The 22,768-nt window shown below is 39.2% G+C and overlaps 1 protein-coding gene across 1 annotated transcript in view; it reads right to left on the bottom strand.

The window, feature by feature from the left end:
• Nucleotides 1-5,585: 5,585 nt before the first annotated feature.
• The window catches only part of SLC25A36 (solute carrier family 25 member 36), a 31,645-nt gene continuing 14,462 nt past the window's right edge, over nucleotides 5,586-22,768 (bottom strand). Inside the window, exons 4-7 of the mRNA XM_065675426.1 lie at nucleotides 21,372-21,472; nucleotides 13,878-13,944; nucleotides 11,100-11,389; nucleotides 5,586-10,399 (exon numbers count right to left, since the gene is read on the bottom strand). Of these exons, the coding sequence (XP_065531498.1) occupies nucleotides 10,206-10,399; nucleotides 11,100-11,389; nucleotides 13,878-13,944; nucleotides 21,372-21,472 (652 nt within the window). The 3' untranslated portion in view covers nucleotides 5,586-10,205. The remainder of the gene's footprint in view (nucleotides 10,400-11,099; nucleotides 11,390-13,877; nucleotides 13,945-21,371; nucleotides 21,473-22,768) is intronic.

The raw sequence follows: 22,768 nt of genomic DNA, 5'->3' as shown, positions 1-22,768 counted from the left end.
CTGCAGCTGTTTGCAGAGGATGATCAATGAAATCTCAGTTTCTTCCCCAGAAGACCTTACTCATGGATATGGGTGAAAACAGGGGATGCCTAGGGAAATCCGTTGTGACTTCCCAGAGTTCCTTTTAGAAAGTCCCACCTCTGGGAAGAGATTCACACTCACCGAGTTTCCTGGCTAAGAATAGAGTTATTTATGCAATATTTAATTCCTTTTTCTATCCAAAGGATAAACTATAGAAACTGGAAATAATTATCTCTTCCTTCAGTATCCATGTCCACAAGGCTCTCGCTGATACTAATTTTAGTCCAAGTTTACCCTGAGTGAATACTCAGCAGTCATAGAGACCTGGTCTTCTCTTTACAGGGGGGTAAACTGATACCACAGAAATGTTTCTATGGCATGGTCTTCTGGAGATGTTGCGGAGCTGGAGACAGCACAAACTTAGATGCATCCCTGAAAAGTATTTATACTATTACCTTCTCAATGGGACAATCTGGCACAGCTAAATTGGGATAAAAACTCTGCAAAACAGCACTTGGAGAGCTTTAATCACTTAAGTGGGAATTGCTGGCCAAGGGGACTGCTTCTTCCACCATTTAAAATAAAAAACCCTGTTATGCATCTAACTCCAGATCATGAAAACAGTAAAAATAAAACCAATCACAATAGCTTCTCATTCCTTACAGTCTGTTTTCATGTGCTGCTGCTTGTTACTGCAAGGACGCTACTTACTCTAACTCAGATGTGTCTAAGTTACTCCCAGATTTTTATGCTTTTCAGAGAAATTCTTAACCTGTAACTTGAAAAGGACAGCTTTTCAACCATTAAGTTCCCTTGAAACCTTTGTAACACCCCCACTCACGCCCCCACCCCCCGCTTCAATATTCCCTAATTTTGGTTAAAGCAGAAACTCACCCTCACTACCTACATGAGTTGCATGCAGGCTGAATTAGATGTCACCTTGAAAAAGCTGGATTTTCCTTCTGCACCTGTGCTGCAACTCTCCCCCACTTCATCTTTAGCCAAAGCCTGACCTGAGTAAACACAAAATGATTACATGGGAGCCTCGCTGGACCTCATGGATGTGGGATGGCTGTTTCTGAAGAGGACATGGCATGTTGATCGTCACAACCCATTTTAAGTCTAAACAATCCTTTCAGAGAAAACCAACTGTACGCAACAGGAATGCGCTATGCTGAACATTCATCCTGGAGTCAAAATATCAAGAGAAATGAGAGTGGATGTACTAAGAGGTGATTTATATTTGACTGATTAGATTGGAATATACTGTATGAACTCATTAATTTAATTAATTAATTAATTGCAGAATGGACCAGGAACCAATAAAATTAGATGCAGCAGGAACAAAGTAACAAACAAGGATGAAATGATTCATAATAGTAGAATTGACATATTTCATTCCCAGTTTAGGTCAACTGACGTAGACACACACCAGGAGCCTCCTTTACTCCTTGCACAGTCAGTGAGAAAGCAATGACTCTTTCGTGGTGACATCTTGGCACTCAAGAGTCATTCCTCAGTGACTGACAAAAACACAACACTTGCAGAAAAGCAACGTGTGGCATAAGAACAGGAAAAATCCAGATCAGCAACAAAATACATTATATTCTTCAGCTGTTGTGATAAACTGCTTAAAGACAGATGTATGAAGGGGGATGTTGGGAAGTTCTTGGGACTGGTTGATTCTAAGGGAGAAACTGAACTTGATTTTTTCTATAAATCCCCCTGAAACAAGCCACATGCACCTCAAGCTCAGGGTTAACTCTGTCCTAAACAGAGTGCCTAATCCATATTAAACACACAGCAGAGAACGTTTAGGTCTGTGCTACCACAAGTCACCCTTTTACACACTGTTCAGGCACCCTTAAGTCCCTTCTTTCCTGCTTTCACTACTTCAAACTCTTTTGAATTATCATTAGAATCATAGAATCATAGAATAGTTAGGGTTGGAAAGGACCTCAAGATCATCTAGTTCCAACCCCCCTGCCATGGGCAGGGACACCTCTCACTAAACCATCCAACACAAGGCTTCATCCAACCTGGCCTTGAACACCGCCAGGGATGGAGCACTCACAACCTCCCTGGGCAACCCATTCCAGTGCCTCACCACCCTAACAGGAAAGAATTTCCTCCTTATATCCAATCTAAACTTCCCCTGTTTAAGTTTTAACCCGTTACCCCTTGTCCTGTCACTGCAGTCCCTGAGGAAGAATCCCTCCCCAGCATCCCTGCAGGCCCCCTTCAGGTACTGGAAGGCTGCTATGAGGTCTCCACGCAGCCTTCTCTTCTCCAGGCTGAAAAGCCCCAACTTCCTCAGCCTGTCTTCATACGGGAGGTGCTCCAGTCCCCTGATCATCCTCGTGGCCCTCCTCTGGACTTGTTCCAGCAGTTCCATGTCCTTTTTATGTTGAGGACACCAGAACTGCACACAATACTCCAGGTGAGATCTCACAAGAGCAGAGTAGAGGGCAGGATCGCCTCCTTCGACCTGCTGGTCACACTCCTTTTGATGCAGGCCAGGATACGGTTGGCTTTCTGGGCTGCGAGCGCACACTGCAGCCGGCTCATGTTCATTTTCTCATCGACCAGCACCCCCAAGTCCTTCTCTGCAGGGCTGCTCTGAATCTCTTCTTTGCCCAGTCTGTAGCCGTGCCTGGGATTGCTCTGTCCCAGGTGTAGGACCTTGCACTTGTCGTGGTTGAACTTCATAAGGTTGGCATCAGCCCACCTCACAAGCGTGTCAAGGTCCCTCTGGATGGCATCCCTTCCCTCCAGCGTATCAACCGAACCACACAGCTTGGTGTCATCGGCAAACTTGCTGAGGGCGCACTCAATTCCACTGTCCATGTCAGTGATGAAGATGTTAAACAAGACCGGTCCCAACACCGATCCCTGAGGGACACCACTCGTTACCGGTCTCCAGCTGGACATCGAGCCATTGACCACAACTCTTTATGTGTGGCCGTCCAGCCAGTTCTTTATCCACCAAGTGGTCCATCCATCAAATTGATATCTCTCCAATTTAGAGAAAAGGATGTGGTGTGGGACAGTGTCAAACGCTTTGCACAAGTCCAGGTAGATGACATCAACTGCTTTACCCTTATCCATCACTTCTGTAGCCCCATCATAGAAGGCCACCAAATTGGTCAGGCAGGATTTCCCCTTAGTGAAGCCATGCTGGCTGTCACCAAGCACCTTGTTGTTTTTCACGTGCCTTAGCATGCCATCCAGGAGAATGTGCTCCAAGATTTTACCAGGCACAGAGGTGAGACTGACTGGTCTGTAATTCCCTGGGTCTTCCATTTTCCCCTTCTTGAAAATGGGGGTTACATTTCCCTTCTTCCAGTCGTTGGGAACTTCACCTGACTGCCATGATTTTTCACATATGATGGCCCGTGGCTTAGCAACTCCATTCGCCAGCTCCTTCAGGACCCGCGGATGGATTCCATCAGGTCCCACGGACTTGTGTGCGTTCAGATTTTGAAGATGGTCTCGAACCAGATCCTCTCCTACAGTGGGCCCAAGGTCTTCATTCTCACAGCCCCTGCATCTACTTTCTAAGAACTGGGTGGTGCAGTCAGAGCCTTTGCCAGTGAAGACCAAGGCAAAGAAGTCATTCAGAACCTCAGCCTTCTCCAAATCCTGCGTAGCCAGTTCTCCCCAAAGCTTCCTTAGGGAGCCTATTTTGTCCCTAGTCTGGTTTTTTTTGTTTGCTACGTACCTGTAGAATCCCTTCCTGTTATCCTTAACATCCCTGGCTAGGTTTAATTCTAACTGGGCCTTAGCCTTCCTAACCTGGTCCCTAGCTCTATCCTGTACTCTACCCAGGTCGCCTGTCCTTGCTTCCATTTTTTATAAGCCTCTTTTTTCCTTTGAATTTTCCTCAGCAGCTCCTTATCCATCCAAGGAGGTCTCCTGGCCCTCCTGCTGCACTTCCTTCTAGTTGGGATGCAGCACTCCTGAGCTTGTAGCAGGTGATCCTTGAATATCAACCAACAGTCTTGGGCCCCCCTGCCCTCCAGGGCTATCTTACATTCAAGCCAGATATGCCAACAGTCAGCAAACATTTCTCCGTTTTGCAGCATCAGGTCTTGTACTTAAAGTACTTGTACTCTTCACCACCAATCCAACAGCTCCCGTTACTAAACACTTGCTCTTTAGCCAAGATTTCACCCATGCTGGAATAATCAAGAGACTTCCTTTGTGGCTCCACATCATGTAGTTCCACAAAAAAAACCACACCATATGGATTCTTTCTCCTGCACTTACTTCATCTAAAATACAGAGGATCACAAGTAATCATCAGCTTACATGAACATAAATTCTTACGTATCATAGCTACTTTTATGTCTATAGCATACTTTGCAGAAGCAATGTACTTAGAACTCCGCCTGCTACAGACACAAAACCCTATAGTTTCCTCATTGAATTCTTTTCCCTTTTAAGTACTGGATCTCTGTTATCTAGTCTCTAATTACAATAAGTCCTATTTTAACAGAATTCAAAATAATGTGTCACACTCACACACTGCATCCTTGTTTTCTGAATTCTGAATGGATGACCAAGTCTCAGAACAAACTACTTCAAATTTCTTCTACACTCCAGATGATCTGAACATTCACATCCTCAGGCCCATCACAAGTGTCTGCTGTAGGGGCAGGATTAGGAAAAGAAACTGATTTCTAAACAGCCACAACTAAGGGAGGAAGCACTCCCAAATCTATCCAGGAAGTTTCACAACTTGGAGCTTGTGTTTGAAAGCACGTAGTTAACTTCACAGAATTTTATCATTAACAAGTATCTCTGCATTAGTGAAACCAGCCTTAAGAGCATCTCACAAAATATTCCATTTACAAAGCCAGAAGCTCCTCCTCTCCAGTGTATCTTCTACAGTTCAATACACGATTTTGTTTGCACCAATTTGCTCTAGAAAGCTGGACTCCTATCCTGGTATTTCTTGCCTCTGGCACAAGCTTGGACAGGAAGATTATGATGTTCAGAGTCAGCGCAAAGCATGCTGGCTAGCAACAGCACATAGATGAGAGGAGCAGTTGTCTCCAGAAATGCTTTTTTATTTTAGTGTTAAGTGCATTATCAAAATCAAGGGCTTTGTTTTGTCAAAGAGATAATAGTTAAGCCTCACATGCTTTGAGGTTGCATCTACACCAGGCTACACTGCTGCATTAATGTCAAGCCATAACTCAATTAGGACTTGAAACATACATTCATTTTATACACATGCTTTTTATCCTGGGCAAGTTTAATACAAGCCCTCCAGCAGAAGGGGTTGCAAGGCAGCATAAATGCCAAAACATCCCCAAACACTTAGCCTGAGCTCTGCCTTACCAACATGACTCTTCCAGAGGGTTAAAGTGAAAGATCAATTACAGGCAATTACAATTAGAGACAATTCCAGATGTGTCTGGGATAAGCACATTTGTTGCCTGTACTGACTGCAGGAAGACTGATCACCTCTAAGCCTGGCAGACCTGGAAGCTAGAAGGCCTCAGAAGCACAGCAAGGCAGGTCAATTCACACTTACACCTACTGAAAGAGAAGAAACATTTAATCACAGATGTGTTTGTTTAATGAAAGTTTTGAAGTAGTTCTGCATAGCTGAAATAATCAAATCAGAGACATTAAGCCTGGCTCCATATTCAAGGCTGCAAAGTATGGTTGCAGGACACACACTAAGAGGAAACAACACAGCATTTGACCACCACCAAATCCTATGGATGCATTTGCAGAATGATTTCTGAGGAAGTTCTGAGGACAAACTTCAGATAAAACCCTCTTAAAAGAAACAACACTTTAAAATGTTACAGGTTCAAGGACTGTTATAAGTGCACACACAGTTAAGCGAACATTTTAAGGAAGTACTTAATTTCTGTCAGCAGTGGTTGGTACTAGCTGGCGCTTTAAATGGACACGAGTTTTCTGATCATGTTACTGAATTTCAGTTGACGGACAGTAACACTTCCCTCTGCAGAGGTTAACAGTATTCAAATGCAACTGCAAGTACACACCCAGTTTAAGTCATCAATGAACCCCTCCAAAAAGAGCACATTACAGGTATAACAGACACATTTTCAGCTACTATAAAATGTCAGAAGATAAGATGATTTACTCGATCTCACAATGAATTGCTCATTTTTAATCACAACTTTTCAGGCACTGATGATAGATGAATAATAAAAAAATAAAAGGTTAAAAATAGTGTACAGTTTAGCACAGAAGGCAACATTGGAACAGAATGACATTTTAATTTGCTTTGAGTTTTAAAGCAATCAGAACAAAAAAATAGTTAACCATATAAATACAGAGTAAATGCACAAAATTTACAGCCAACTACATGGATAGAATAATAGCAAACCTCACATGAGCACTGAAGTACTCCAAAACTGTCATTTGTGAGAGTTTAGCTATGACTCTAAGTTCACATATGCAGGGTAGGCAGACTCTTGAACAGAGGAGCTGAAAACTGACATTAACTGAAACTTAACAGACAAGGCTGGAAGAAGCAATACATATACCTAGGCACACTTCAGCATTCAGCTCCATTTCCCAACTTAAACAGTTTAAACAGGAAGCAACACTCAAAAAGGCTCTCCCATCTTTTGTCTCTGGAAGCATCCTTTTATAATGTTACATTCTGAGGAATGTTACAAATGTCATTATGAGACAGAAAACAGAATAGCAGAAACTGTCATCAACAAACACTGCCATCAGAAAGGAAATATACGGAGTGCATTACGTAAACAGGGAATAAGAGAGGTGCAATGTCAACATATAAGTGCACAGCCTGACATTTCAGTTACTATTAAAACAACCTAAAAACTCCCTAAACCCCAAGTGTAAAACAGTATAGGCTAGCAGATCAGAAATTCAGACTGAAACAGCCTGTTAGTTTTAAGGCTGGGCTCAGCCTCTGCAACACAATTCATTTCCACACAGCTCTACAGGGACCAAACAGATAATACTGGGGCTGAGAAGTGTGTCTGCATTCACTGAAATCTATTTTTTTTGATGGCTTTCCAAATTCGGGCCACGTTGCCATGTCCCCCCGGTGTGGCACTATGGGGGACAAACAATGCACTGTAACCAAGCCCTGGTAGACAAATGCATGCTCCAGTGCCATCTTCTGGCTGAAACGGGAAACTGCAATCGCAGTGGCGTTGCCAAGTCAAATTTAACAGCCTGCATTAATATTTACATTTCATCTAGAAAAGCGAAATAGAAGGAAACTAATTCAATTACTGAGCTTTTCCATAAATCCAAGACCTCTGCCACTAGCACAGCAAAGTGTGACATAAATACACTACATTCAAATATAAATCAAGATGGCCATCTAAGTGACAAGAAATTTTAAATGCACTGCTTTAGCTCAGTAGTTAAAAGGTTATGTAGCATCACCTTATTCCCTTTCAGTTTTTAATATAAAGAAAAACTATATAAATACTTAAAACCTTTGGGAAATATTTCAGGGATAACTTTGCATGTACACTGATAGTTTAAAACTACCAAAAAACATCCTGTGAATCTTGAAGTTTTGTTACCTAAAGCAAGCCTAAAAGATAACTCCAGAAGTTTAAAACTGCTTAAACACCCATTAAAAAGGCAGAAGAAGCAGCTGATTGTCTGTTTTTAGCTGTCACCTCCCATATTCAATTGTCTTCATTAATGTTTTCTATTTGCCAAATCCAGAGGGTCCTTCTCACCCAGCCAAGGCACACACAAAGTACCCAGTGAATAAATGGGAGACAAACATGTAACCAAGGGACAATGTATCCAATAAAACAGGAGAGTAACCCCCTGAAGCATAGGCTAATCCAAGTGTTAATTGTATTCATGACCTCTAAACTTGTCCTTGCCAATTTAGATTTTGGCTATGATTGAATAATCTGGACTGCCTGAAGAGTAATTCACTCTCTACAAAACAAGAATTATCTGAACAATGGCATCACAGCAAGACTTGGGACAAGTCATGAATACTCCCGACTTTTCCTAGACAGCTCACTAGAAAAAGCCCACTTCAGAACACATTTAAGCACTCCCCCCACTTTAAAACAACCAAGTTCATCTTTGGTCTCATCACAGACCACACTATCTGCTTTTGAAAAGGTTAGGGAGCATTTTTTAGGGAGAAGGAAGTCAATACAGCTAAGCCTCCATGGTAATACTTTAGGTGGCTTTTAGAAAAAAAAGCAATTAGCACAGAGAATTACATTAAATACTCAAATACTTTGACACTGTGGAGAACATGACAAGGGTCAAAATAAACAAAAGCAAATTAGAAAAACCCAGACAAACTCTTCTGTAAGCTTTCAGCTTTTACATGCAGCCTGCAGAACTACTCCAACAGAGATGATATACATCTACAGTATAACATGTTTTATCCTGCACAGCTTACACAGAAATCTAACTACATGCTTTGTTTAAAGCCAAACTGTGTATTTTGAATGCAGTTTGACTACAGGTATCCCAAAAGAGGAAGAAAAGTCATAATTCATAAGAAGGCCACAAAGTGCATAAGGAGTCATTCATAAAATAAAGCCACTGCACACAATGCACAGTTTAAATGTACTGAAGTACCACACCGGAAGAGTTGATAGCACAGTTCTGTCCACACAAATATAGCAGCATTTATATGTAGAAAGCTATTGCCCCCAAAGTATAATGACAACCCTTCCTCATAAGGATCATGGACGCAGACTGAGAAGTAAGGTGCAGATAAAAGGTATCTATTTGAAACACTGTAGAAGTTCTTGTAACATAGAAGTTCTGATTTTGACACTCCAGCTATATGGCTTTAGAAAACCCTGCAAGTTATGACAGAACAAACTAGCTAAGCATCACTGCTGAATGTGACATTGTTCTGCAACTCTCTTACTGAGCAAGACCAATGCCTTTATATTCAGACAGTTCGGAGGACAAGGTTATACTGCTGTTCAATATATAGGCTCAAGATTGAAGAAGTGATACAGCAGTTACCTAGCGGAATGCTTCCAAGAGTCTTAATTACAATTTCCTTCATTGCTCTGCGCAGAGGCTGCACTGAAAAAGATCTATCCCATTTTTAACTGTTTTCTGCTTTCTGGTCACCTTAGCCAAGGTGATATGTGTTCTGCCTGTGTACTCCCATATAAATACTGGTAATTCATGTCAGGATTTGACAGACATTGTAGGGCAATATCACTTGTTCTTATGTAGCATGAAGCTATCTGGGTGAATCCTGTCTTCACAGATGGTACGCTGGACTACCTGAGATTCCTCATCACATTACAAATCCTTAAAAAGGCTCTAAAGTAGCATTCAGCCAGTTCCTGCTTAGCTGTGTGAGTTACCTGACAGGTTGGTAAGGAAAATACTTCATACATCTCTCTTATTTAAGGAGGGCAAGTTCCAGAAGAGAAAAGGTGATGTAGAAGAACTAGGAACCTACAAACACCAATATCAACAGCTTGATAACCTGGGAGATTAACAATAGAATCCTCTCTCAGTAACTTACAACACTGCTCAAACTTAAAACACACCAAATATGAAAACCCCTGAAAAACAAAAACCAAGACCAAACAAAAAGCCAAACCCCAAACAAGCCACTGAGTACCACTCCTAATAACTGCTCTGTGGCCCTGCGCCATATTTTCTCTTGAGATAGCAACATGGAAAACTTTACACACTCACTACTATATCGCTCTCTATGAATCTTCAGAGCAAATGAATGGCCATTTTGGGTATGGAAAGGTATGAAAGCACTGTCTTCCCCACTCTTCCCACAGGTTACTGTGCAGTAAAACAGAACAGAAAAGGACAGTTGAGAGGAATCACTAAGGGAAGTGAATAAGGCTGGCCAATACCAAATTTTACACTCCCTCACCCATTAGGTGTCTGAAGATAACTTGACAGCCCAGCCTGGATTAACAGGTGAAAACAAAGTAACAACTTTGAATTAGCAATGTATAAAGGTATTCCCTAAGGAGCAGCTCCCATTTATCACACTGTTAAGAGACCATACAATAAGGCAGCAAGATTATCCAGATTTGCCAACAACCAGCCTTCTGTTTTGTCCATAGCTGCATGTTCCTGATATATCTTTCCTTTGCCCACCACATTGGCATTGACATTCAGTGGTCCACTCCAGTCTCTCCATCTTCCACCTTCTTCTAGGAAGCCTTGTTGCATTGCTATCCATCGAGCAAGTAGACTACCACTTCATAGGTTGACATCATGATAGCCGTGTTTGGAATCTGTCTGATCAGATGTGTAGTTAAGCCTCTGTAGAGGGAGCCATATCCTTCTTCTCGCACAAGCAAAGATAGTGTCTGGAAGAAAGATCTGTATTTTGTTCCCTCTTCTCTTAGTCTTGTTCGTACTACCTCTGCACAAAGAAAACCACATGTGGTTAATGGTTAACACTCACTGTTAATTATCTTCCCCCTAAACCAATTAGTGATTTTCACTTTAAAGTCTCCCTCATGGAGTTCTAACTTAGAAGAATTCTTTAAAAATGGAGAAGGAAGACAGAAGCAAGCCCAGTATGTGTAAGAGGAAAACAAATTAAATTTTTGGCAGTTTTACAAAATTAAGCAGGAAAATTCATTTTCTTAGTTGAAATCCAGAAAAGGACTTTTGTTTGGGCTTGTGTTTCAGCTTAAAAGCTACCACTAACGATATACTCAATCCATTAACGCACAGACAACTACTTTGCAGGAAAACTAAGTGCAACTGGAAATCCAACTAGACAATCTATTTTCCTAGAAAGAGGACAAGAACTTGCTGGCAAATTCTGTGAAATTCCTGAGTATACAGAGAGATTCCAAGTGCAAAAGGACCTTCTCCTTAAGCACTTTAGTGTATACCTTAGCAAACCCTTCAGAAAAGATAAACATCGCCTAAGTAGAGGCCATGCTAGATACCCATTTAAAAATGCTTCAATTTCCACACACTATGCTCATGCTGACTCAATCTAACATGACAAGCTTAGTACTAAGAAGTAGCTCTTGAACAAGTGATCCAACAAATACCACTGAAGAGACTCCTTTTGACCCATTTGATTCAGCTGTACATGCCCCACTTACCATGAGGATATGCTATTGACGTTGCACAAGTTTTGGAAGTGGCAGCAGCCATCATCATGCCCACAAAGTCCGAAGCCTCTTTTGCCGATTCATCCTCAGAGTCCATGGCAGAGGCAGTCTTATACTCCAGTAGTTTTCTCTTAATACTCTCATAAATAACAAAATGAATAACAGTCTCAGATATGCCTGCGTAGGATGCTGACATTCCTCTGTAAAAGCCTTTAATACCATCTGAGTGATAAACTTTTTGGACACATTCAAAAGCACTCATTCGCTTTTCTCCACGATTCCTAAAAAGGAGGGAACAAGAGAGACATCAAGATGCTGCAACTTGAGGAAGGAAAACTAACAGTTTTGCTAGAGTGACAAAAGGACTTTGGAATTATCTCACACTGATGATGAGGGCTCCAATTCAGATACATTTAAGAACACACAGAACTTGAAGTGAAAGTCTAAGGACTTTAGCACTGAACACAGGTGATTCACTATACTGAATCTAAGCCAAACTTCACATGGTGACTAAGTGTCACATAGACAAGTTGAACAGCTCTAGGCCTCCGCAAGTCTTACACAGAATAAGGGACGAAATTGCTTGAAAATGACACCCAAATGGACTGTCACCATGAGTGACTCATGGAAAAAATGACCATTTTATTCTGCATAATGAAAATGGATGTCCCCTAAATTCTGCCTCAAAAAAGCAGCTCCATAGTATAGCAATTACAGTGGCTCAGAGTTCAAACAGCAGGCCTAACAGCTATCAGTAATACCAAGCATATCTAGACTGAGCATAGCAACTGCTACAACACAGGTAACTATAATTTGAATCAACTAAGCCACTGCCGATATAAAAAAAAATACTCATTAGACATGACTATCAAGAAATATTTGGTAAACAAAATCTTATTTTTAGCTTGCTTAGTGAACCAAGTTCTGCCTACTGAAACACTCAGCATACTGTACACAGCAAAACCCTTACAAGACTGCAGAAAGCATGCTTCATTGTAGCCACAAGTGCCAGCACCAGCAGAAGCGAGTGGCAGAATAAAACTGACTTGCTTTAAATTCTTATAAAGCAAGTAAGCTTTACAAGACTTCAGGTAGCTCTTACTGACAAAACCAGCAGCAGCAGCTACAGTGTAAATAGCATGAGGCACCACTTGATGGCAGAATTTAAGTCCCAATGTCTTGAACCTGCAGTGTCAAACAGCAGCAAAACAAAGTAGAGAGAGCAGGCACACACAGCTGCAGATCAGATCTTGTATAATCTAGGTGGCAGATGCTGCAGAGAACTGAGGGACTGGCACTGATTTTCTGACAGGCAAGAGAAAAGAATCAGAGAACAACAGGTAAGAAGAGAAGCTGTACCTACAGCTACAGCCCCAGGGGTACCCCCATCCCCATGTGCTGCTGGTAAGGTCAGACTGCTTTAAGAACTTTTTCTTCTAATGTGCAAGATGCACAGCACTGTTTTGAAGGCCACAGCAATTTCAGTTTGTAAACAAGAGACATGCTTTCTTTAGTGCTTACTGAGATCAGAGGGTTTTTTAAGAACTTCAACAGGAACAAGGATTATGCCAGTATAATCCCACTTTTACTCCTGCAGTAACAACTGAGTTAGAAAAGCTGAGAATGCAGTTTGTGCTAGACTATCACACATAATTGCAGTGTCCTACACAAACTTAGATCCTTTGTTAGGTCTCCCACAAGAGCCGTGTGCTTGATATAATGTACAGAAATAACACGCACAAGATATCCATCATTTTCCCTAATTGCCTTAAAGCCCTATAGTTCAAGCAATTTAACTGATAAATTGGTAAAAAACATGCAGAGGCACAAGATGCCATTAGGATGCATACAGCACCAAAGCTTCCTTGTAATTAGTCTTGCAATTATCACCCCCAATCATACAATGGCATCACAAGCAACCTCACAATAAAATTAGTTCTGGGATATATTTACTATGGTCAGCTTGCAGCCGACAACATGACTGCTAGGAGGAAAAATGCTTATACGGGCTTAATACAGGAAGCCCAGCAGACCTCCAAAATAGCAATATATGGCTCAACATATTTAGAATGGCTGAAAACTTTTATATTGCATGACAAGTTTTCACTAAGAAAAAAATCCATAAAAATGAACAAGACACAGCTGCATTGAGATATTTGCATCATACCAGTGTCTCTCTACAGTTTTACATAGATAGGAATAAATAGGTCTTTCTTCCCCCCTATTTGCATAAAATAATACTTCATTACAAATTTCATTATAAAATAGTTTCTGAAAACGATGATGTAATAAGTCCCAACAACTTTTATTGTCTATCCCGCATTAGAAAAACTCCTGTGTTTTGATCCATGAAAGCAGTCTTCCCATTTTATGGGCTAGACCTTACTGCATATAAAAAATGAAAACAAGTCACTTCAGGCATTTCTCTAAACTTTTGCTAAAACACTTAAAATCCTTATATGAAGGAGTGCTTAGCTCAAAGCTAAAAACAAATACAATGTATTACTGTAGGAAAATAAATGCTGAGACTTAACTTCATAATCAATTCCAAATTGGTCTACCAGTCTCCTCTAGTGCCTCCAGCATGCTGCAGGAGGGAGATTACAACAGAGAAGAATGACAATGTAACTTGTAGATAGATCAGCATCAACTTATGGAATTCCAAATGTTGGATATTTAACAAATCACTCCATCTGGGGATGCTGAACAGATTCGCAACAGTTAAGCAAAATCTTATCACAGCAGTGAGAGTTCCCGTTGTGACTATACCTTGCATCAAGCTGTAATCGTGTCTTTACTAGCCAAATGGGATTAGTTGTTGTGATCGCAGTAAAACCTAAAATATTTGAAAAGAAAAGTTAGATTTTATAGTATCACAACAGCAACTGCATCTAAGTTTGAAACACACACAGTAAGGTACAGTGGATGCAAAAACTCGGACTATACTGAGTTTTAGGAAGTATCCATTGTAGCCCTTTACTTATATCTTACGAATCCATACAGCCAATAAACATTTAAGTTACTTTTTAATTTTACATTACTATTAAATAAGTTTGAGTCTTAGCCAGAGACGCCCCATGTAAATTAAGCCCAATTGTGTACATTTCTCTGCCTTTCTAATCATATCAACCCTGTTCTGACACCCGAGAGGAGCAAAGCTTACTAGACTAATACTAGCTAATTTGGCAAACGTCAGTAAGAATGCATTGCAGATACAGCTCTAGCAATTTGTGATGGTATAAAGCATTGTGTCAATTTAATTTGCTACCTGAAATACAATCTGAGTTTAAAAGCATGCAGACTGAGTAACTACTACTTTTGGTGCAGTTAAAAGGCATGTATTACTGTAACTTAAGAAACCTTTTAAAACTGAACAATAAAGAGCAGTTAAATTTAAGAGCTAATGTTTCATTTAGTATTCAAAGCAGAGATTGTTGGTTGGCCTAGGACTACTTTTACAAGCATAGGAGTGTTTAAATTGTTAAAGTAAATAGTATGACTTCTAGCTATCCAGACAGACAGCAACTATTCAGGCTTGCATAAGGGCTAAGGATTAAAGCTTTGATTTTCAGTCCATTAAAGAAAAAGAAAAGGAAGAAAAAGAGAAAAGGAAACAAAAACAAACAAAAAAAAAGAAGTAAGAATCATTCTTACTTCTGCAGAACCGTGGAGAGAAAAAGAGCAGAGTGAAAGGCAGCTCTGAAAAAACAAAACAAAAAACCATCTAGAGTTGTAATACCATACATGCACCATTCATGAGGTGTCATGTCTGCAGGAGAGAAGAAGAAAAGAGAAGAGCTGGAACATGGCCAGGCAAGAGATGATAAATTTAGACACTTGCTTTCTAGGGTGACACACATCACTTGCAGATCACTACAAAGACATGCTGCCCTCCTGCAAGGGAATGGACTGGGGCTGGGGGAAAGCAACAACAGGTTACTGTGTTCAGTGCATATCTGGTGCACAACACTTACACAACAAACAAGACTATTGATAAGCTTGTTTATGGAGATAATTAATAGCTTATATATATTTACCAGAACTGCTTGCATACAGGTTACTTTCTGTTCAATCACAATCTAGGTTTACATTGCACACAAATGACCACAATACTCAAGAGAAATGCCAGGGGATCTTAACTGTTTTGAGGTTTCTTCTACCCCATCCCAAGTCTTAAATAAGTCATTATGATTTTCAGTTAAAGTTACATTTTTTTAAACTGACTCAAAACTCTTAGCTAAGTAATTTCCCATGGTAGATAATAAAGTTTTGGGGTTGGTTTGGGCTATTTTTGATACGCTGCTCTTTAATACGTTTAAGAACATATAGAGCCCTTCATATAACTTCATGAAAATATGTTTTGTATCTCCATTTCATGTAGGTAAATAACTACCTAAAACCTCACAGCATCAGGGAACTACTCTGCCATAAGAAGGCATGGGATGCTTCTAAAACATACCACATCTGCAAAAAAGGTTCTGTAGTTCAACTAGCTGGAGCCTTAATGCCACAGAAACTCCTCTGCTTCCTAGAGCACTAGACCCTGGGAGGAACTAAGCTTAAAGGGAACACTGGGTTTGCACTTTTTTATTGGTTTTATACTAGCACTAAGAATAAAGCTTTAGTTTTCTTTTAGTTCAAATGAGAATCTTTCCATACCTATAGCGGAGTGAAGGGCATTAGAAATGCCCAGGACTGCAACTATGGCTTTGAACGAGGTGGGAGGAAATTACTAGTTTTCTAATTAGTAATGACTAATTACTTTCCCTACCAACACATTTTCAAGGAAAGATTTGCCTCTAAAAAACAAAATAAGTTCTTAAGTCCCTCCTAGATCTTAATTTTAAGTCAGGAAGACCAAAACATATTTTGCATTCCTATTTAAGTTGCATGCTTTGGAATATTGGTACTGCTAAACTGTATGTTATAGTATTACCTGCTCAGCCCTTTCTCCTTCCTATTTATCCCAAGGTGCTCTCCGTAGATCCTAAGTCTGGAACAGGGAATGCACAGTTGAGATCAGAGGCACTGTCTGAGAGGCAGCAGTGACTGCGTTCACCCACAGCACCAGCCTAATACTCCTAGTCAAGGAGGAGGAATTCCCAATATAGTCCTAGAAGAGTATATTGGTAATTGCCAGTAAGGAGTGGTTGGCACAGGACACAGCCTACTCTGTTGCACTGAACACAATTTAAGCATAGCGCCTCTAACAGTAGGATCAGACACTTACCTACATAGCCAATTTTTTTTGCCTTGGAATATCAAAAGCCTAAATTGACAGTTCAAAGCTTACAAATCAAAGAGCCTTCAGTAATTCAGATTTTAAGAGGAAACAACTACAGCTCAATTCTTACAGGTAATGTAGTAAATGCAGGTATTGGAAGAGGAAATATAAATTAAGAGTTGAGTCATGCTGATGCCAAGGAAAGCACTCAAAACATGCAAGATACTACATGGGATCTTTGATAAGATAAGCTTTTCTTTCTAAATATAGCAAATATGTAGCAGAAGTATTTGTTAAAAAAGTACAGGGGGGAAGGGAGAGGAAGCTTTCAACAACTGCTATGAAGCTCTATCAATTGCTTCATTTCTCTTTTTAGAAGTTTGAGTGAACTTTATAAGGCTTTACAATGCTTATCAATGTGTTGTATCCTCAAGAAACATTCCAGACTCATTGGAAGTGTAGATCAATCCATAAATGCCAGATAATCCTGTATTTTGCTATGTTTTATTTTCTTCAACATAATCGTTTTCCTGTTTCAGATGGAAAGAATTATCTCAGTCTACTTTTACAGCTATACCTCAATCTACTTATACAGCTACTGACAGGTAAGATCCCAGGTATTCCTATTATATACTGTATTTCAAAGGTTAGGGTTGTTCTTTCTTTTAATCTATAAGCCAATGTAATACAGATGCATGTGAATATGGAATGTTAAATAAAAATCCAAACTAGTAAAATAAAAACAAACAAAAAGAGAGCACAGAGAGAGACAGAAAGGAGATTGTATACTTATTACAAAAGAAAAGGAAAAGAGGTCTTGGAAATAATGTGACAGAGTATCAGCTGCAGCATTTTAAACGCAGCTCTGGGACACTAAGGAAAAAAGAAAACCAAAAGGCCTTTTTTAACACAGTAGGGACTTCCAATTAACCAGATGTAAGTAAAGTAGCAGCTATCAGTGAAAGGTATTTTCCACCTTCCCCTGAACTGCACAGAAAAAAAAAAAACCCAGCTGCAAACAGAGTTAAGGAGGAGTGATGTCTTTGCACAATGCACATCATCCAAGTTCAAGATAATGAAAGTGAATTCCCCTTATTTTGTTTATTCAATAGAAATGACAAACCCAATGTGTGGTTCTTACACTAGAGGCTGCAAGAGACGCTCAGTTCAGTACTCACGAGGTTTAAGTTAGTCCATATTGCTGCAGGAAGTGACCTGCGGATGGGGAGCATGAGATGACACGATCTCACTCTTTTCACGGGAGAAATGTACAGTAATTGCCTAAAATAGACACAGGCTTTTCTGTATCATAACAACAAGCAGTGACCTCATCAGACACATGTGTACAAACTGAATCCCATTGGAAGGATATGTGAATTAGTTACTGTGAGATCTAACTGTTTTCAGGTAAAAGTTTAGGACAAAAACAAAAGGAAGAAAAATAATCAGCACAGGCCACAGATACTGAAATAAGTTATGTAAAATGCACTGAGTACTGAAATTCCTGCTCATTTGCAGCAGTTCCATTTTATATCTCCAAATACTTACCTACATAACAAATTTAGGTGTGAACCCTCTTCCTTTCCCTCTCCCTCCCAAATAAAATTCAAAAAAACCTAGTCTTGGGACTGAAAAAGCAAGATAGATGCCTTATGAAATCAAGCTTTCTATTACCAGTTACCAATGAACTAAATATGCATTTTATTTGGTATTGACTGTGTACAACTACTGAAAAGTTTCACGTGAACATAACAACTGGTCCCAATTTTTTAATACATAAAAATAAAACCCCCTACATTTGGGTTGGTTTGCCAGTAGAGTTCTAGAAAGAATAGCAATAGCATACAAGGCAAAGTACTTTAGCAGCAGATTTGCAACCATGTTGTCTGAATGAGGCTGTGAATCATCAAAAGAGCAAACAAGAAAGCCATACAGGAATTAAGTATCTCATTCAGTTCCCCACAGTTTTTATTCTGTGTGGCAAAAGAGTTTGAATAAGTGCAATGAAAAGGCAGAGTTGATAGTGAATCTAAGAATTTAGACTATCTTTCAAGTGTACTGAGATTATACTTTATTCACACAAGGAAATGTTCTCACTCTTGTAGTATACTTCAGATATATTCACTGTTCAAGTTATCAAAAAGAGAACCGTGTGATATTCCAAGTAATAAGCAAAAAAGACTGCTTCTGTTCTGTTAGAACACAGATTTTTTAGGTGTGAAGGTGATATGAATTGTATCCTGGAAGCTAGCACACAGCAAGAGAAAAGCATTTCTAATTGCATAAGGCATCAGTTACTAACGTACAGCACAATTCATCCTCCTTGGGATAAAACAAACTTACTAAAAAAAAACATGAATAGACCCAAAAATATGTTTCATCTTCAGAAGGAAAAATAATGCCTAAACCCAGACAAAAATGGTTAAAATACCATACCTCAGCTTTTCACTCCCAAAACTGCCATGTGCATAAAATTATCCTGATTTACCAAGGACATGAATCCAACCTCAGATACTTAAGTATTAACATATGATACAAATAGTATTTAAAGCTTGCTAAAGTTCACTACTTACAGTAGTTACTGTTTTATGCAAGTTACAGATTTTTACTTGTATTTCTGCATCATTATTTTATTTTGAAACCTACAGGAAAAGCTTTTTAAGTGCAAACCCCACCTGATGAACTGTGGGTATTAGAAGCCTGTATGTAATAGATAGGTCATATCCAAGCCAAAAAAAACCGCACCACCCTCATTTAAGACCGAGTTACTCAACTCCTTAACTGAAACCAATGGCAGCTGCAAAAGAAAACAACCAGTACCGATTATTTTTTGCTCATTATTAGAATTGTTTATCCACCTTGCCGGTTTTGAAATCTGAAGTACCAAAGCAAATATTATGGTTATCTTCATCTTAACCTGTTTAAGTCAATCAGTTCAGAGCTCACATATACAACCTCGTCCCTGTTATTTTGCCATTTCCTTAAGCTCATTTGCATCGTACAGAAATACAAACCTTGCAGGTAAAACTGTTAAAAGCTGGTTTAAGTGCATTTTCTGAAATATATCAGAATTACAAAAATAAGGTTAGCATGTTCCCAATGAAAGTACTGTTAATTTTAACTACAGTCACTTCTCACATAAATCATAATACTGCCAATACTGAGTATGGAGAAATTATTTGTCAAGGAGCCTTCTTCTAAAGGTCTTCCAGAGAATGTCTGTAGTACACAGTGCCTGGACATTGCAAGAAAAAAAAAAAAATAGTGACCTGTTGTGTGAACCTGCACTGGGCATTCAGTTTCACTGCATATGTGGTTTTGAAATACAACTGCAGAACCAGATAAATGTGAGAAAGATAACAGCCACAGAAGTTATTCGCTGCTAAAACTTGTTTCCAAACGTAAAAAAGGCAAAAAACAGCAACTAAGGCTGAAATACATTCACCCCAGTCTCCTGCAGTCATAAGTACAAGTGTGTAACACCAACCTTCTGGAAGGAAAACAAGTTTAAAAGATACAGAACTCCTTGACAAACCAGAGTCTGCATCTGCAAGCACTTAGGACAAGTCACTACAGCACATCTCCATACATGTTCTTTTCATTACAGAAAAAGCTTCCAAGGATAACTAATACTCTGAACACTCATCTGCAGCACTGCATGAGTTACTACACAACTTGTCTCCAACTGAGGATAGACCTGTTTTTCTTACCCATACTTCCCCTCACCCCCCGAATGTTTTATCCCCTTGAGGAAATGAAGACAATTCAGCTTTCTTGGCACAACTGACTGATTAGGATGAACTTTTCATTAAATCCCCTTCCATACCATTGCCCATGTTGTTCACCTACAAAAAAGAGACATATTTCCAGGTGATAACAAAAACACTGCATCATCTGAGAACTTGATTTTCCATTTAAGAAAAAACCGCTCTCCTCATCTTTAAGAAGATTCAAAACTGCCATTTCATTTCTCATGTGCCATTTCATTTCTCATAGATCAGATTTATAATTAAACACACTAATGCTCATGTCACTTGATTTTTCTACCTATGTAACTTTATCTTGTACTAGATTATTAGCAATTATTAAGTAGAAATCTAACCCTATTAATTATTCTGACATAACCTTTGGCAGTCCATTCCAAATTACTAATACTCACTGGTTGTAAAATTTGACAGCCATTAGAAACTTGAACAGGCTACCATAAAACTGTCAGAATTCACCTGTGAAGTGTCTACAGCCTATTCAGAATAAAACCACTTTTGAACATTTGGTTTTGGGTAGGAAAGGCCCTGGCAACAATAGGTAAAGTGTTGCCAGTCCAAGTTTTGATTATCCCTGTACAAGTCTGACCACAGCTCAGCTCAGCTGCCTTTAACTCCCCTTTTAATGACCTCAAAGCACAGAACATACAAATCAAACAACAAATATTGGTAGCTGCTAAAATATACCAAAGTTACATTATGGATCTAAAATTTCATTTCCAGAGATGAAAATATATGAAAACTACACAAATCTGCTCTTGTATGTCACTTCAGTGGCAGAGCAAACTTGACACAGACTGGTATTTGAACAAAGGCAGAGGGGGCAGAGAGTGTTACATATCATTTACACAAATACCTGCTGGCATATTTCAGAAGAGCAAAAATAAGTCAGACATACATAGCTGTAACCAAGTGGTGGTAAAAGAAACAAATCATGAAGCATTAAACTCAAGTTCACTGCAAACAATGTTTTCAGCTTGCAGAGCAAAAAGTTACTGTTTTGAAAACTTGCAATTTAAATGTCAGAAAGTTACTACTGAAAAAGCAGGCATGCAAGCTGTCATAGGAAAGACCATTCACACAAACAGTTAAAGATCTGCATTAATACTAACTGCTAACTTCCATGCACATACTCCTCAGGGGCCAAAGAACCACATCTGCTACACAAAGAGATCATTCCATCACTGATCATTTTTGGTTTTTTTCCACTTCTATTGCCATTTGTAATTTGTAGATATGGCTGTAGAATGAAGCTAAAAAATTACAGATCCTTACCTGCCACACCAGCTGAAATCATGTGTACCTGGGTAGAATCTGGATTGAAAATACTGTTCAGCTTTTCCTTGCAGTTTGAGTAGGCAGCAAAATATATTGCTCTGAAATTAGAACAAAATCCAGTTTAAGTTCATTTTATGCATCAACGCCCTTACAAGCAGCACCATGAACTTCAACTCAAGATGACTGTTGTCCAAGTCTTACTTCCTCAGTAAAAAGCTACTCAAGAAATAGATGTTGCAGAGTAGTGGGACTATTCTAGGGACAGGCAAGAACAAACCCTAAAATCATACTTGACAACTGTTTCTTCCACAACAGCTCCATTTAACAATTAGTGAGGGGAAGGCGAAATGATTAGAAATGTGGCAATGATGGTTGTGGCACTACGATGTTCAGCTACACATACAAAACACTGCTGAACTGAGAACTGAAGTGCCAGTATTCTGTATTTCTTTAATAACAAATCAGATTTGTTCTAATGCACCTTAACTCATTTCAATACCATTACAATTTCAAGAGAATTACCATGTAGCTATTTTTTATATACCAAAAAGCACACTTAAGTATTTACATTATTCTAGCATGTAAGATCAAAATATGGATAAACTTGTGGTTATACTTTATAACTTAGGGTTATAAATATTTATATTTTAAATGCTCTTTAGTTCTGTACTTAGATTAGACAATTTTTTTCTGATTACACTACAAAATATCTGCAAGCTTGTACTACATTCAAATGTGAACTGGTATCAAAGCAAAGCTACGCATCTGAGTCAGCATGCCACTGCAATGTATTTTGAAAAATGTCTGTTTTCCTTCATTAAAGCTAAAAAAAAAAAAAAAAACAAAAAAAAAACCCCAAAGCAACAAAACTTACTTTAAGCTCATCAAAACCTCATATTTGAACTTGTTTTAACTTAAACACACTTCTACAAGAGAAGAAAAACAGGCCAGTTTTCAGGAACACAACATTAACCTCATTAGCTGTGTAAACATGTTTTTCTTCATTATAAAAAAAAAAAAAGACAAAGTGCTTACTTCACGAGTGTAATTTCTAAAATGGAATCTGAACTCAGTTAAGCATACTGGATGTGTTATGAAACATGCTTCTCTGTGGCTTATTTAAACAAAGAGCTGCTGTTAAATCCATTTAGCTTATGCTTAATTGAAATGAAGTACTGGATGAAAACTGAGTCAGCCACAGGGGCATGAGGATGTGTTTATTTCTAAGACTTCACACAGTAAATCAAGTTGACATTTTTAGTATGGAGGTGGGTGAGGTGGTGGAATAGGACAGGATCAACAAGCTAAGTATTACACCTGGGGAAAAAGGGAAGAGAAATAGAAGATTTAACATAAAGTACGATAAAAAGAAACAGGTTTTTTGCAATTGAAGA

This window comes from Lathamus discolor, chromosome 3 (assembly GCF_037157495.1).
Source record: "Lathamus discolor isolate bLatDis1 chromosome 3, bLatDis1.hap1, whole genome shotgun sequence".
NCBI lineage: Eukaryota > Metazoa > Chordata > Aves > Psittaciformes > Psittacidae > Lathamus > Lathamus discolor.
Note: the sequence above shows the minus strand (reverse complement) of the source record. Positions and strands in the feature narration are given on the sequence as shown.